Here is an 18,153-nt window from a genome sequence, read left to right as displayed (position 1 = left end):
GATTGAATAGCCCAACGGACTGTTTACAATATTTACTTTGTCCTCTTCTTTCAAGTTTATTTTCTGGCATTGCACCTGCAATTACATTTCTTATCAATATGGTCTGGCAGTCCTTCTTTGGAATGAACATCTGTGCTGTCTAAGTGGCCTGTCAGCCTGACTATTAGTTCAAGATGTCTGTTGCTACCACCGCACAATTCCGCATCTTCTTTCACTTAGCAGTGTGTGTGTGTGCGCTCACCTTCAGTGCCGCCTCCCACCTGCGCTCAGATCAGACAGCTCATTGAATTAGAAGCCCCAAGAACACAGATGTTGAGCCAAGAAAACAGAGCACGCCGGCACGTAAAGACCACCTCAGGCTGTTAAAGGCCTTTTGTGTCGGCCGTCCTGATTTGATTGAAGGAGCCCGCTGCGCTCGCAGATCGATTCGGCTTTCAGTTACAGGGAGTTTCCTTCCGGCAGGGTGACGTGATGCAAGATCCATTTTGCATTGAGAGATCAGAACTACGGCTGTCAAAAACGATTCAAATTTTTAACCGAGTTAATTACAGCTTAAAAAGTAATTAATTGTAATTAATCGCAATTCAAACCATCTATAAAATATGCCATATTTTTCTGTAAATTATTGTTGGAATGAAAAGATAAGACACAAGACGGAATATACATTCAACATACGGTACATAAGTACTGTATTTGTTTATTATAACAATAAATCAACAAGATGGCATTAACATTATTAACATTCTCTTAAAGCGATCCATGGATAGAAAGACTTGTAGTTCTTAAAAAATAAATGTTAGTACTAGGGTTGCTCCCATCATGTTTTTTTGCTCCTGATCCGATCCCGATCGTTTTAGTTTGAGTATCTGCTGATCCTGATATTTCCCGATCCGATTGCTTTTTTTTTTTTTGCTCCCGATTCAATTCCAATCATTCCCGATAATTTTTCCCGATCATATACATTTTGGCAATGCATTAAGAAAAAAATGAATAAAACTCGGACTCTCTTGCCAAGATTAGAAAACAAATCTTACCACGTGTTTCCAAACAAGCAAGATGGAGCACAGCCAAGCCTGAAATACATCCTAAACTCCGGTGAAGAGAGTGAGTGAGAGGCGCAGCACATCTCACATGAGTGACAAACACAGCTACGATGCAAGCTAACGCACTCCACGTACAATATTAAAATGTCACACATTGTGAACATATGACAGCAATGACAGTCAGAGGAAAACTGGCATTTGTCTCTTTGTTTTCTAGTCTCCCAAGCCATGTCATTGTCATGAAAAAAAAACATTTGTCAACGAAATATTTTCGTTATTGTCGTGGTTGACGAAAACAACAAGGGTCGGAGGTCCATTTACAGTGGTATCAAAAAGTATCTGAACCTTTTGGAATCTCTCACATTTCTGCATAAAATCACCATTAAATGTGATCTGATCTTTGTCAAAATCACACAGATGAAAAAACAGTGTATGCATTAACTAAAACCACCCAAACATTTATAGGTTTTCATATTTTATTGTGTACAGTATACAGTGTTGTTAATAACGGCGTTACAATATAACGGCGTTACTAACGGCGTTATTTCTTTCAGTAATGAGTAATCTAATTAATTACTTTTCTCATCTTGGCAACGCCGTTACCGTTACTGAGGCGGGAAAGGCGTGCGTTACTATGCGTTACTAAGTTGGTTGAATAAAAAAAGTCTGAGAGAAACGGACTCACGGGGACGAGAGCAGAGCAGGAGTGGGGAAGACGCCGTTGCAACCGCGATGCTAGATGGCTCCAATAATACCTGACTGCAGCCATAGCCGACAAACTACGCCCACATGACACGGTAGATATCATATTATAGATCTAGATGCAGATGCCAGACACTGCTGCATTGCCAACATGTTTTAAGGACTACATGCGTTTGTAAACAGCCGCCATCTTAAAGCAGTAGACCTCTCAGGAAGGCCCTGATGTAGAGATCCTTCCTAGCGAACCTAAGTAATTTTTTTTTAATCTAAAATGCTCCTAAATCGGCAAAATCTTAACTTAAATCTATCTTTAAATGATGAAACAGTTTTAAAACTTACACATGTTTAAAGTAGACAGAAGGGAACTAATGCAATAATGGGAGAAATTTTAACAACTTTAACGATTGATTCACAACTTTAAATGACTTCCACACATAGCAAAGGTTACTAGCTAGTTATCGCAATACCCTTGTGTCTAGTTAAGTGGAGGGTAAAGAATTGGGCTTAGGCCAGTTTTCCCCCAAGCCCTTTAAGCTTCACATTGTGTGACCTGTTTTTTTTTTTTTTTTTTTTTTTTTTTTTTTTTTTTTTTTTTTTTTTTTTTGAGAAAAAAAAAATATCACTAGTTACTTTGCCAAGTAACTAATTACTCTTACATTCAGGTAACTGAGTTACTAACGCAATTACTTTTTGGGAGAAGTAATTTGTAACTGTAATTAATTACTTTTTTAAAGTAAAATTAACAACACTGACAGTATAGCATGCAAACATGAAAGAAGGGGAAAAAAATAAGCGAACCATCTGCCTAAGGAGACTTAAAGAGCAATTGAAACTAGGGTTGTTCCGATCATGTTTTTTTTTGCTCCCGATCAGATCCTGATCGTTTTAGTTTGAGTATCTGCCGATCCCGATATTTCCAGATCCGATTGCTTTTTTTTTTTTTGCTCCCGATTCAAATCCAATCATTCCCGATCATTTTTCCCGATCATATACATTTTGGCAATGCATTAAGAAAAAAATGAATAAAACTCGGACGAATATATACATTCAACATGCAGTACATAAGTACTGTATTTGTTTATTATGACAATAAATCCACAAGATGGCATTTACATTATTAACATTCTTTCTGTGAGAGGTAATTCTTAAAGGATAAATGTGACTTTGTATATTGTGACTAAATATTGCCATCTAGTGTATTTGTTGAGCTTTCAGTAAATGATACTGTAGCCATTTAACTGTTCTGCCCACATGCATGATGGGAAAAGCAACCATGACTGTGCGTAGTGACACCAATTGATATATCTTCTCTGCGTTGAGAAATAATATATGGTGTTAAGAAAAAGATCAACTTCTACCTTTCTTCCCCACATTGCTTCCCACGATAATTTTAATTGTTGAGAGGGGGATTTTAAGGCTTTAGCCAATTAAATAAAGGCTCCAAAGACTGCCTAAATTCACTCTACTCATTTTACACTGCCTTTTAGCTCTATATATAGGTAAAACGGCGCCTTTATAGATTGAACGCGACAATGCGTGAGTGGGTCGTGCAGCGCATGCGTTAATTGCATTAAATATTTTAACGTGATTAATTTTTTAAAAAATTAATTACCGCCGTTAACGCGATAAATTTGACAGTCCTACTTTAAGCCAAAACTAAAGACTCTGGATGAGTGTAAGACATTTTGTCTGTAACGTGAAATACAATTAGAAAACGATTAAATTCAAAAATATATAGATATTTAAAAAAGGCATGTCCAATATTTTTTTGCCGATTCCGATACTTTGAAAATGACGTGATCGGATCGTCATCTTTAATTGAAACCAAATTTTTACCTAACAATTTAAGTCAGGTGTGTGCCCAATCACTGATGAGTGGTTTAAAGCTGCCCTGCCCACTATAAAACATACACCTGGTAAGAAATATCTTGATGAGAAGCGTTGCCTGATGTGCATCATGGCTCAGTCAAGCTGTCTGAAGACCTGCAATCAAGGATTGTTGATTTGTCTAAAGCTGGGAAAGAATACAAAACCTTCTCTAAAAGTCTGGATGTTCATCAATCAACAGTCAGAAAAGTTGTCTACAAATGGAGAGAGTTTGGCACTGTTTCTTCTCACCCAAGGAGTGGCCACCCACCAAAGATGACGCTGAGAGTTCAGCGCAGAATACTCAGAGAGGTAAAAAAGAACCCTAGAGTGTGTGCAAAAGAATTAAAGAAATCACTGTCACAGTCCAATATCTCTGTGCACACCACAACTATATGTAAAACTATGGCCAAGAATGGTATTCATGGGAGGACTCCACGGAGGAAGTTACTGCAGTCTAAAAAATGTTTTTTATTTTGCTCATTTAATGTTCGCAAAAAGGCACTTGGACACTAAACAAAAGTTTTGGCAACATATTTTGTGGACTGATGAAACTAAAGTTGAATTGTTTGGGAGTAACACACAATGTCATGTGTGGAGGGAAAAATGACCAACATCCACACCTCATCCCAACCGTGAACCATGTTGGCGGGAGCATCATGATTTGGGGCTGTTTTGCTTCCTCAGGGCCTGGAAAACTTGCAATCATTAATGGAAAAATGAATTCAAAAGTTTATCGGGATGTTTTGAAAGAAAAAATGAGGCCTTCTGCCAGACAGTCGTAGCTAAAAGAGGATGGATGTTGCAACAAGACAATGAGCCAAAACACAGAAGTAAATTAACTTCAGAATGGTTTCAGAAGAACAAAATACACGATCTGGAGTGGCCAAGTCAAAAATCCAGACTTGAACCCCACTGAGATTCTGTGGCATGACCTAAAGACAGCGATTCATGCCAGACATCCCAGGTATCTGACTGAACTACAGCAGTTTTGTAGAGAAAAATGGGTCCTGATCGATGTGCCAGATTGATCTGCAGCTGCAGGAAGGATCTGGTTGAAGTTATTGCTGCCAAAGGGGGTGGGGCACAAAGTATTAAATGTGATGGTTCACTTACTTATTTTTCCTCCTTCTGTCATTGTTTGCGTACTATCCTCATTAAAATCTGAAAACCTATAAATGTTTGGATGGTTTTAGTTAAAGCCAACGCTGCATTTTCATCTGTGTGATTTTGACAAAGATCAGATCACATTTGATGGTGAGTTTATGCAGAAATGTGAGCAATTTCAAAAGGTCCAGATACTTTTTCATACCACTGTATTTGAAAATAGCATGATCGCTAAGGACTTTTGAAAGGGAAACGTCTCATCTCTTGCCTTTATCCCATATAAAAATTTGGCAATTTTTTAATCGGATTTTAAAAACTACCGTTTTGGAAAGCTCTACAAAGCACAATTAGGACAGCCTAGTTTCAGTAGAATGGCTTATTCTTAAATGGCAGTGCGCATAAAGCCAAATCAGATGTTTCCAATACATCCATTAAATTCATAATTCCATCTTTTTGGTCCCCAATTTTCATATAATTAATTTTGTGTGTTCAGCAGAGTCGCTGTAAGTGCTACTTGGCTCTATTTTTGCAGCTGTGTTTTCCTTTCTTTGGTCGGCTGTCGTTTCATCTCCGCTTCCCCTCGAAGGTTGTTGAAACATCGCAGGCGACGAGAGTCACTCAGGACATGCTTCCAACTCAGAAAGATAATAATTGTCGGTTTTTGGTCAAATAAGGTCACCAAAATATACCAAGCAGCTGTTAGCTGTTGTAAACGTAACAATTGAAACTGAGCTGATCTGATTTTTGATTGGCATTTACTCATATTTTGTTTTGGTTTTGGTGTTTATTGACATAAATTACTCATAAATAAATGGGGATATTCTGTATTACGTTCGTGCATCGACCGCTGGAGTTTTCAACCACATTTTTGTTAGAAGCTTGTAGACCGAAGTTGGGTGATATCTTATTTATCACGCCGCGAATACAACAACTGCCACACACTCATAAATGATATATGAACAAATCTTCAGAGAATGACTTGTGATAAACCTGGATTGTTTGTTTTCTAGTGGAGGAAATTCATTTTGATACTAAATATTGCATTATTTTTTAGGTGTGAATTTGATGTGGACAACACAAATCTGAAATGTTAATGTTGTGACGACTTCTTATCATTTTACAGTGTTGTTGTTGTTATATGGGTCATTGGTAAAGCTCATCAAAATGTTCCTTTCATATTCATAATGCGTGTTTATTTACTACATTCCACACAGGAGTTTCTATTTACACCATCAATATGTAATATGAACAGCAAATCTGCTGACCAAGATACTTTTGCAATTCAGCTCATTATACCGCCTAATTAAACTCCCTGTAGGTATCCATGATCTATAAATTAGAGTGGTGTTTCGGTTATTAGTATTATAATAGAGCCACGGGGGGTATCTTCACTTCCAGGGATTTTTTTATGGTCTATTTACAGTAGTTTTTGAGCCTCTTAACTTGCTGGCTGCCATTGATGGCAATAGATGTCCAATCCATTTTGACTAGGAGATATACAATGTTGCTTTGGCCTTAAAGGGAACCTCGGACTTAGAGTTATAGGCTCTAACAAGCCACAATTGTTCTCTTTTACTGAAATATGTTATTAGAAACACATATACTGGGGTATGTGAAAAAGTATTTGAACCTTTTGGAATCACCATCAAATGTAATCTGATCTTTGTCAAAATCACACAGATGAAAAAACAGTGTCTGCTTTAACTAAAACCACCCAAACATTTACAGGTTTTCATATTCTAATGAGGATAGTATGAAAACAATGACAGAAGGGGGAAAATAAGTAAGTGGACCATCACATTTAAGATTTTGTGCTCCCCCATCCTCCCCTTTGGCAGCAATAACTTCAACCAGACACTTCCTGTCACTGCAGATCAGTCCGGCACATCAATCAGGACTAATCTTGGCCCATTCTTCTCTACAAAACTGCTATATCTCAGTCAGATTCCTGGGATTTCTGGCATGAATTGCTGTCTTTTGGTCATTCCACAGCATCTCTATGGGGTTCAAGTCTGGACTTTGACTTGGCCACTCCAGAACGTGTATTTTGTTCTTCTGAAACCATTCTGAAGTTGATGTACTTCTGTGTTTTGGATCATTGTCTCTTTGCAGCATCCATCTTCTTTTTACCTTAAACTGTCACACAGACGGCCTCAGGTTTTCCTGTAAAATATCCTGATAAACTTTTGAATTCATTCTTCCATTAATGTTTGCAAGTTGTCCAGGCCCTGTGGCAGGAAAACAGCCCCAAATCATGATACTCCCTCCACCATGCTTGACGGTGGGGATGAGGTGTTGATGTTGGTGAGCTGTTCTATATTTTTCCTCCGCACATGACATTGTGTGTTACTCCCAAACAATTCAAATTTGGTTTCATCAGTCCATAAAATATTTTGCCAAAAATAACTGCCTTTTTGCAAACATTAAATGAGCAAATATGTCTGTTTTAGACAGCAGTGGCTGCCTCCGTGGAGTCCTCTCAGAAACACCATTCTTGGCCATAGTTTTACATATAGTTCATATGTACACAGAGATATTGGACTGTGCCAGTGATTCCTGTAAATCTTTAGCAGACACACTAGGGTTCTTTTTTATCTCTCTGCGTATTCTGCACTGAACTGTTGGCATCATCTTTGGTGGATGGCCACTTCTCGGGAGAGAAGCAACAGTGTCAAACTCTTTCCATTTGTAGACAAGTTCTCTGACTGTCGATTGATGAACATCCAGACTTTTAGAGATGGTTTTGTATCTTTTCCCAGCTTTATACAAATCAACAATTCTTGATCGCAGGTCTTCAGACAGCTCTTTTGACCGAGCCATGATGCACATCAGACAATGCTTCTCCTCAAGACAATTCTTACAGGTGTGTGTGTTATAGTGGGCAGTGCAGCTTTAATCCACTCATCAGTGATTGGGCACACACCTGACTTAAATTGCTTGGTAAAAATTGGTTTCAGTTGCTCTTTAAATCTCCTTAGGCAGAGGGTTCCCTTACTTATTTTTTCCCCCTTTCTGTCATTGTTTGCATGCTATCCTCATTAAAATATGAAAACCTATAAATGTTTTGGTGGTTTTAGTTTAAGCAGACACTGTTTTCACATCTGTGTGATTTTGACAAAGATCAGATCACATTTGATGGTGGTAATCAGAAACGTGAGAAATTCCAAAAGGTTCAAATACTTTTTCATACCACTGTATCATTGCCATTGATTTAAATATCTGTAATATTTAGTAAATGTTTTGACCTACAGACGGCGCCATGTTTTACGCACACAATGCACGCTAGTGGTGATGACGCAGTTGGCCTGGACTGGGTGAATAGCTGTGCTAGCTAGCAAGTAAAGCTAGCATGAAAACTGACATGATTTTGTCACATTCAGTTGGTCAGATTGTTTTGTTACAGAGCTGCGGGGTTAGTTCCCAATATCGTACCTGCATCTAATTCCAGCTCATCAGCAGTGTCTTCAAACCGATCCTAGGCAGCTTGCCGAGATATTGACTTGCTGCTGTTTGACAGTTTGTATATTCCTTCATTGCTAGTTGCATCATTGCCTTGTTTTTTTTTCGTCTTTCTGCCTCTTACCGCGGCTTTTCTTCGGGGTTTTTTTTCATTTAATTTAATTTTTTTTTTAATTGATCCTGACCTTCTGTCACAGACACTATGTTATTGTTGTCTGCTTGCTGTCTGAAGTGAGCCGCGTTTTCTAATTCCGTGCTCAAGCCAGCCGCGCTTTCTTTTCAGTTTTGTTTCCCTTTCAGGTTGTTTCCCTTTCAGGTTTTACCGCACACAGATAGCGCATGTGGGTTGCGATTGCTTTATAAGGAAAATCATGACTCCAACTTCACGCGGAAGTATAGTCCTGTGATGCACGTGTAGTGTTTGTATCCCGCTGGAAACCTTCATTTAAATGCTTGTGCTGCTTCTTTTGTGAAATATCGACAGTGCTGCCCTGCTCATCACTTTTCCCATTGGGTTCAAATTGGAAGGGGAGAACCGACGACAAATTTATGTAGCTAACGAGTGACACTGTGGAAGTACGGCAGCGCTGCCCAGTGACGTCACAGCCCAAAGTGCATTGCGTCGTCCTCAATAATAGCGACCTACTTATTAAACTAATTTTTAAAATGTTATATATACGAAAACATTTATCTTTTAAGAACCACAAGTCTTTCTGTCCGTGCTGAGTCATCATCACACACTAAATGTAACTTGTAGCGTGAGCATAGCATTCACGTTCACGTTAGCATTAGGCTAATGCTTGATGAAAAAAAAAAACCAGAAAATCACATTGTTTGATTTTTAAAGAATTTATTTGCAAACCATGGTGGAAAATAAGTATTTGGTCAATACCAAAAGTTCATCTCAATACTTTATGTACCCTTTGTTGGCAATAACGGAGGCCAAACGTTTTCTGTAACTCTTCACAAGCTTTTCACACAGTGCTACTGGTATTTTGGCCCATTTCTCCACGCAGATCTCCTCTAGAGCAGTGATGTTTTGGGGCTGTCGTTGGGCAACACGGATTTTCAACTCCCTCCACAGATTTTCTATGGGGTTGAGATCTGGAGACTGACTAGGCCACTGCAGGACCATGAAATGCTTCTTACGAAGCCACTCCTTTGTTGCCCTGGCTGTGTGTTTGGGATCACTGTCATGCTGAAAGACCCAGCCGCGTCTCATCTTCAATGCCCTTGCTGATGAAAGGAGATTTTCACTCAAAATCTCTCGATACATGGCCCCATTCATTCTTTGCTTTACACAGATCAGTCGTCCTGGTATCTTTGCAGAAAAACAACCCCAAAGCATGATGTTTCCACCCCCATGCTTCACAGTGGGTATGGTGTTCTTCGGATGCAATTCAGTATTCTTTCTCCTCCAAACACGAGAACCTATGTTTCTACCAAAAAGTTCTGTTTTGGTTTCATCTGACCATAACACATTCTCCCAGTCCTCTTCTGGATCATCCAAATGCTCTCTAGCGAACCGCAGACGGGCCTGGACGTGTACGTCGTTCAGCAGGGGGACACGTCTGGCAGTGCAGGATTTGAGTCCCTGGCGGCGCATAGTGTTACTGTGGTTCCAGCTCTCTGTAGGTCATTCACTAGGTCCCCCCGTGTGGTTCTGGGATTTTCGCTCACCGTTTCGCCACGGGGTGAGATCTTGCATGGAGCCCCAGATCGAGGGAGATTTTCAGTGGTCTTGTATGTCTTCCATTTTCTAATATTTGCAGATTCAGTCTTCCCAGCCTGGTGCACGTCTACAATTTTGTCTCTGGTGTCCTTCGACAGCTCTTTGGTCTTGGCCATAGTGGAGTTTGGAGTGTGACTGACTGAGCTTGTGGACAGGTGTCTTTTATACTGATAATGAGTTAAAACAGGTGCCATTAATACAGGTAACGAGTGGAGCCTCATTAGACCTCGTTAGACCTTGTTAGAAGAAGTTAGACCTCTTTGACAGCCAGAAATATTGCTTGTTTGTGGGTGACCAAATACTTATTTTCCACGCTAATTTGGAAATAAATTCTTTAAAAATCAAACAATGTAATTTTCTGTTTTTTTTCCACATTATGTCTCTCATGGTTGAGGTTTACCCATGTTGACAATTACAGGCCTCTCTAATCTTTTCAATTAGGAGAACTTGCACAATTGTTGGTTGACTAAATACTTTTTTGCCCAACTGTAATTCCATAGCACAGAAATTATATTTAACACAAGACAAAACACACAAACTTTCACGGAACACACAAAATTTCATACGGGGTAAGGTCTGGCCCCCAGGCTGCGAGTTTGACACTGGTGCCATAATGTATTATCAGATTTCAAACAAATCTTTTTACTGCTTCAGTACTAATTCACAAATATTCCATGAATTTTGTTGACCTTTGTGTGTCTCTATTTTTCACAGGTTGCCCTTTGAACAAGACGTCGAGCAAGGAAATGTGGCTCACTTGGGCGACTGTGACGGTAAGCGTGCTTGTTTGTCTGTGTGTTGGTCCGCATTTGCCCTCAAGCGTCCGAGTCAATGGCCCTATTGTCTGCTTGCACTACATTTTCTCCAGCAAGATAAACTAGCCAGAGGTGGCAAATTCAGTCACAGTCTGTACTTAAGTACAAGTTTATTTGATTGCCCGAAAGTCTTCGAAGACACACTGTTGACATTAACATATTATAAGTCTTTCCATTTTTTATTCAATTTTTTTACAAGACAATTTGCATTGAAAATGTCTATTTTCAAGCTGTCTTAATAATTTTTGCTTGCCTCAGACAACTTTTATGTGACTGACTGGAACCAATTTCAACATTTAATGTTCACAGTTAAACTCTTTGCGCTGATTGGCCGTTGGTAAGGAGGTATGTCGCTGGGCAAGTGGTTTTTTTAAGGGTGCTTTCACACTAGCACTGTTTGGCCCGTTTTAAACGGACCACAGTTCTTTTTCTCAGATAGTCCGCTTCGTTTTGTAAATGTGAACGCACATCCGAACTATAGTTCGGACATAAGTGGATTTTAAGGGGGGGGCAGGGGGGCCAGGCCCCCTCTGGTGGCCGACTAGTGTCATTGCATGAAAATGACTTTCCTATATATGTATAAAAGTTGTAAAGCAATAAAACTGCAACAAAAATGAATGAAATGAACAACATAATACATTTTTATAATGGGTCAAGATTATTTTTCGAACTGATCATGTGACTAGCACCTTTAGACGGTCATTTGCTTTGCATATAATTTCAACAACAACAAAAATTAGGGGAGGGCAATTTTATTTTTCAAATGATTTTTTTTTTTGTTTGATTGAATTTTTTTTTTGTTTTTTTTTTTGATTGAAGCAAGTTTTTTGGGGATTGAATGATTTAGACACAAATGTCCAACCGATAATATGGCCAAAACACAAAAAGGATTGCGTCAAAGAAAACTTTTTCAATGAAAAATTAAGTGTTCAAATGCAAATTTTTCAATCTCAAATATTTCTCGCATTCAAAAAAGTTTTCTGTGATTGAAATCTTTTTTTTTTTTTTTTTTTTTTTTTTTTTATTGAAGTGATTTTTCTTTTTGAAAATATATATTTTTTTGAAGCAACTTATTTTTTGATTGAATAATAAAGGCAAAAACATCCTAGCCAAAATGCGGCCCAAACACAAATCAACATTACTTCAATCAAAAATTTGGTTCAATCCCCCCAAAAATTTCAAATCAAAGAAAAATAGCTTTCACATGCATTTTTTTTAACTTTCAAGTTTATTTTTGCACTCACTTTTTTTTTTGATTGAAGCGACTTTTTTTGATTGAAAATATATCTTTTGACTGAAGCTTTTTTTTTTTTAATTGAAGCAACTTTTTTGGGGGGGGATTGAATAATAAAGACACAAATCTACCTCCATATGGCTCCGCCTAGGGGATACAATTTTTGACTGGGGTAACTACATTGGCACGACACCGGCGGGCGTACCATATTCAATGGTTGACGATCTTGGTGAAATGTATTGCCTAAGCAGCCTGATTTAGAATTCCCCTCAAGAATGATGGGAAACAAATAACGCTCATTGTCAACTTATTATTATAAATATTCTTGTAAATTAATTTTATTGCTGACACTGCGATTCGGGGTCATCAACATGTTTTGCCCCCTGCCCCAAAAGTCAAACTCCGCCTATGAGTTCGGATCAAACAAACAAATTTTGGTCGACTCAAAAATCGTGGGTCTTGGTCCGCTTTAAGCGTACGCTGCTTCGCTTCTGAATGCAACCGGAGCAGGGTGAAGCTTTTGCTACTTTATGTGCAGCTTCACAGAGTGGAGCTTTGATGCTCCAGGCTGTGACGGTACACGCGGGGTATCCTTGGAAATGGAAGTACAGCGCGCACGCTATTCAGAATCAACATTGGCAAGATGACGGACAATAACCATGGCCAAATGTTGATATGGCTAAGCAGTTGCATTTGATTCATAGAATCGGGTTCTAATGTAGCGGTTGTGTTTTGCATGCTGTTGCTGAACGTACCGTCTGAGAGCGACAAAAGATGAGACAGGCGGAGCCTCTCGGGGCGGCCATTTCGTGAGTCTCGCTTACCTGGAAGTGGCGACAAATTGACAGTTCAAAAAGTCATGAAAGTGAGAGTGAGTGCACGCCTGTGTGACCACGCTGTGCATTATCATGTCTTAATTTTCCCCTTTGCATTTTTTATATTAGGCTCGAGCGTATGACGTGGCACTCGCGAGGTTTCCGCCGCTCTCGCCATTGTGGAAGCGAGAAATATAAACTGAGGCATTTCAACACAGGTCGCTCTTTAAAAATGGTTGGAAATTATTGTGCGATAAAGAATTGCAACAACCGATCGAATAGAAAGGAGAATGTACAGCTCGACGGAACACCATTGAGTTTCTTCCGGATCCCTACATGGAGAAAAGGCGAGGGAAAGCTCGTATCTGAACTTACCAAACGTCGAAGAATGGCATGGGTGGCCTCGATCAGAAGGAAGGGCATAACGTTTGATTCTCCAGTTACACACTGAGTTTGCTCTATGCACTTCCACTCCGGTAAGTTAATTTCGTTTGTTTACGCAAATTTCAGTAACTTTACGCCCTAAGTCGGCCTGTTGTTAGCTATTGCTACAGCTAAACACCTAGCATGCATACATGTGCATTGTCTTCATAAGACATAATTCCTGTCGTTGCTAAATGAAAAAGCTGTAATATTTTGACGTGAGAGAGTGGCAAAGAATTTGTACACAGGCTACATTTTATGCAGCAAAAGATTTGTACATCCGTGGTCACAGACTAATATAAACACACATTGCCTACCTTTGCTAGAAAGATGGTGTTGCCGTTTGCTATGGTCATAAAGTGAAGATCCTGCACCCATCCGCAGCAAAACTGTTCGTAGCTTTGTAGCGATTTGTAGTTTCGGAATTGCTGATGAGTGTTGTAACATATACCAAACACTAAATACAGCATGATGTCCATTTCGCGTAGTGGTGGAAGCTTGTCGACATCTTTATTCCATTTGTGTTCGGCTTGCTCGTGAGGGTCAACATTGTTCACATCCTTAAAATTGCTCACATATCTGTCCTTCGCCGTGGTAACAAGTTTGTCTCTGTTTCGAACTGGCAAGTTTTCCCTACATTTTTCCATCTTTGGCACTCGTAGTTGAATTGTATTTGCCGTTAAGTTTAAATGTCCCGTGATGCAGACGTGCTTCCGCAATGGCTGTGTTGTCGCAAATCTCGCACGATCCCGTGCTGCTGTGACGTAAACGCTCGAGCCTAATACTCCGTTTGAGTCAGGAGGGAGCGACCCCGCCTCTGGCCGAGCGGCGACTTGCTATGCTATGCTATATTGTTGTTGTTTTTTTTTTTTTTTAAATTTTTTTTTGTTTTTTTTTTAAGTCGAAAGTACATGCATGCAAGCTTCTGCTTCACAAAACAGTCAGCTGGCAAAAAAATGACACATACAGATGCACGGTTATATTATCATTGCAAAATAAGACAGTAATAATTATATATATGGCGGAAAACACTCAGGTGACTTGAAGTTCCGCTCTGAGACCCCCAATTTGGCCAAATTTCAAAATTGTCCTATATGCATGTGTGATACATCATTGGAAAGCTTAAAATCTCAATTTTCTGGGGCAACAAAAATTTTGAACAGGAGGGCATTTAAAAAAAAAAAAAAATTAAACAGCAAAACCCTAATTGGAGGCGAGAGCACACGACAGCAGAATTAAAGACGCCACGATTTTAACTAGATATTATTACGTACTCATCTTGTTTCGATCCAAAAACTCTATGTAGCATGTAACACCGAGTGTCAAGACGCAGCTGTGAATGGCCACAGCCGGATTTTTTTTTTATTTTATGAGTGAAACATGGTGATATAACAAGGGTCGCGATGCAGAAATCGCAGACAACAAGGAGTGGTTGAGATTTTCTTTTTCACATAGTTACCCTTTTAAACGTTATTTTTCAATTTTTTTTGTTTCGATAGATTATTTATCATCTAACATAAAAATTTAAAAGATTAAAATATGCGAGTAAATTTGTTAAATGTCTTTTTTTTTGTTTTCAACTAAATATTAGACACAAATTAATGATTCTAAGCTAAAAATGACAGACATTTCGAATAATATATATAATTACTTACCGTCTTTTTATGGCTAAGTTGCAACAAAAGCGGTTGCGCGACATCTGTAAACGGGGTTTTTCAGGGTAAAACGGACAAATTAAAAATAGAGGCTTAGTGCACCATAAATCTGCTATGGCAGCATATAGACATATTGTTCTATCAAACACAACAGTTCTTTTGGCTTAAAATACAGCAGTTTGTTTTCAAGAGGGGTGCAAGAGCAGAAACTGCTTTATCAGTCTTTTCTGTGTTTTCCACCATATACAGTATATATACTGTATATTCTATGTTCTGTTGCCAGCTTGTCTCAGTCCGTTTTGTGAGTACTGTTTCTTTCGCATTTGAATGCATCACACGGGAGGGAGATCGTGGTCACACTCTGCTTTTACAAGCAGTCGCAGAGTTACGATTGAAATAAATCTTGAGAAAACGACAAAGTCTAACATCGTTACTTAGGATCTTACAATCATTGCACATTTTCACGCTCAACACTTGGAAAATATCAAAACAAAACAAAACATTGTGTGTCGCCGTGTATATTTCCTGGAAGCGCAAACCACAACCGGAGACGGCCAGGTGGACATGTGCGTAAATGTGGCCAGGGCAGGCGGAGATCTCTCGGGCGGCTGTTTTGTAAGTCTCGCTCTCCTGGAAGTGGCCCGGAAATCCTTTTTTTCCTGTTGTATATCCCTTGGCAAACCAACTCGTTACATTACAGTGAACTAGTCGATTTAACCGTGAAGGAGTTTGTCACCAAAAAAACAAAAAAAACAACGCATTATTAGTGGTTGCGCATATGCGAGGAGATGAAAAAAGTACTCGCACTGGCTTTTTAGTTGCAAAATGCCCCAATTTGGGGGCAGTCTGAAGCAGTATATTAAGTCATCATCAAAATAAATTAAAGTGCATCGACCTTAAAAAAAGAAAATCAACTAAACTCATCCGGTTCCAGTGATGGCAATAGCCGTCCAACCCATTTGAACTTCATGATGCCATCTATTTTGTCAAATATACCAGTCCCTCGTGAAGCGAAGCAACCCCATTACACAATCTTTTGCCGTCAACGACAATGGACAAGTTAAACAATACTTAAAAGTAAGGTTGTTCCGATCATGTTTTTTTGCTCCCGATCCGATCCCGATCGTTTTAGTTTCAGTATCTGCCGATCCCGATATTTCCCGATCCGATTGCTTTTTTTTTGCTCCTGATTCAATTCCAATCATTCCCGATAATTTTTCCCGATCATATACATTTTGGCAATGCATTAAGAAAAAAATGAATAAAACTCGGATGAATATGTACATTAAACATACAGTACATAAGTACTGTATTTGTTTATTATGACAATAAATCCTCAAGATGGCATTTACATTATTAACATTCTTTCTGTGAGAGGGATCCACGGATAGAAAGACTTGTAATTCTTAAAGGATAAATGTGACTTTGTATATTGTGACTAAATATTGCCATCTAGTGTATTTGTTGAGCTTTCAGTAAATGATACTGTAGCCATTTAACTGTTCTGCCCAAATGCATGTTGGGAAGTGCAACCATGACTGTGCGTAGTGGCACCAATTGATATATCTTCTCTGCGTTGGGAAATAACATAGGGTGTTAAGAAAAAGATCAACTACTACCGTTCTTCCCCACATTGCTTCCCACGATATTTGTAATTGTTGAGGGAGGGGTTGTAAGGCTTTAGCCAATTAAAAAAGGTCTCCAAAGACTGCCAAAATTCGCTCTACTCATTTTACGCTGCCTTTTAGCTCCATATATAGGTAAAACGGCGCCATTATAGATTGAACGCGACAATGCGTGAGTGGGTCGTGCGACGCATGCGTTAATTGCGTTAAATAATTTAACGTGATTAATTTTTAAAAAATTAATTACCGCCGTTAACGCGATAAATTTGAAAGCCCTACTTTAAGCCAAAACTAAAGACTCTGGATGAGTGTAAGACATTTTGTCTGTAACGTTATATACAATTAGAAAACGATTTAAATAAAATATATATATATATATATATATTAGGGTTGCAGCTATTGAATATTTTAGTAATCGACTGAAAATTCTATCGATTGATCGAGTAATTGGATAAAACAAATATATTTATAGGTGAAGAACAATTATAAATATACATGAGAAAACAAGACATTTCATCTAATCTTGAACCAATTTCAGTCATCAATGTCTTTATTCCGATTCCGATACTTTGAAAATGACGTGATCGGACCCGATCGATCGGGATAAAAGTCCAATATTTGTGCTCTTTCTTCCCACCTCCTTAAGTGCGTGTGTGAAATGCGCCGCATAAAACACGTCACAAATAAACAAAGACAGTCTGCTGCTCTCGTTTAGCGGCAGAGCTGGCAAACGCAGTCCCGCTGTGTGTTTTCAGCTGACTTTGTTCTTCTGGCTTGTTTACTCTTCCCTTACATCGACGCGCTCTTTTGCTTTTATTCCATAAACTCGTGGCTAATTATGTTCTCCTCCGGCTGCGATTTCATGTTAACTTTTTCCTCTAGTTTATGGAAATAGATTTAGGTTCAGCCCGTTTTAGATATTAAGCCATCTTCTGGAGATGAGGTTTTGGATGCTCCCCTGACACACGCACACACATTTCTTTCTTCTCTTTCATCTTAGCTCTAATTCCAGTGCGTGCAAATTAATCCTTTACTTCTGAAAGTTACCCAAGTTCACGTGGCGTGTGCTTCCCGTGAAAAGAAAAGATAAATATTGGATAATCGCCACGCAAATCCTGTTGGAGATCAGCACCCAGTATTTGATGTTACGCTCTCACTTGTTGTAAAAACCTCAGCGGGGGAGAAACCTAGGATTAGCGCTAATCATTTGTGACCATATGTGGCAACTGGATTTTTTTTTTCTGAGCTACTAATGGAAACAAGATGATTGGTCATTCGCTACTCTGTTTCGCGCAGGCAGTTGAAGCCTTTTTGCTATCAAAATGAGAGCGTTCCTACATATGGGGAGCAATAAAATAAACATGCTGAACCAATGTTCAGTAGTTCCTTGTAATGTTCCAGAAATCCCAGATAGTGTGTATATCAGTGATGTCAAAAGTTAAAGCTATAACTCTTAAGATTAAAGTTTTGATTTTGACACTTATTACAGAGCAATTCGAACCTGTAGGGACATATTAGGTTCTAGTTAACGGTGCTATGTAGAGCTGTTGTGATCAATCGACAACTAACCGATTTTGAAATTAATTGAAAGCTATTTTCATGTTCGATTTAACTCATTGGCTGCTACTGACTGCAATTGTCGCTCAATCCATTTTGACAGATGGGTGTTTTCAATAT

At 38.9% G+C, this 18,153-nt stretch overlaps 1 protein-coding gene across 3 annotated transcripts in view; it reads left to right on the top strand.

The window, feature by feature from the left end:
- The window catches only part of sema6bb (sema domain, transmembrane domain (TM), and cytoplasmic domain, (semaphorin) 6Bb), a 541,651-nt gene that overhangs the window by 430,336 nt on the left and 93,162 nt on the right, over positions 1 to 18,153 (top strand). For all 3 annotated transcript variants that reach the window (XM_057840421.1, XM_057840419.1, XM_057840420.1), the window contains one exon: positions 10,624 to 10,682. In XM_057840421.1, coding sequence (XP_057696404.1) covers positions 10,624 to 10,682 — 59 coding nt within the window. The remainder of the gene's footprint in view (positions 1 to 10,623; positions 10,683 to 18,153) is intronic.

Source organism: Corythoichthys intestinalis, chromosome 7 (genome assembly GCF_030265065.1).
Source record: "Corythoichthys intestinalis isolate RoL2023-P3 chromosome 7, ASM3026506v1, whole genome shotgun sequence".
Lineage (NCBI taxonomy): Eukaryota > Metazoa > Chordata > Actinopteri > Syngnathiformes > Syngnathidae > Corythoichthys > Corythoichthys intestinalis.
Note: the sequence above shows the minus strand (reverse complement) of the source record. Positions and strands in the feature narration are given on the sequence as shown.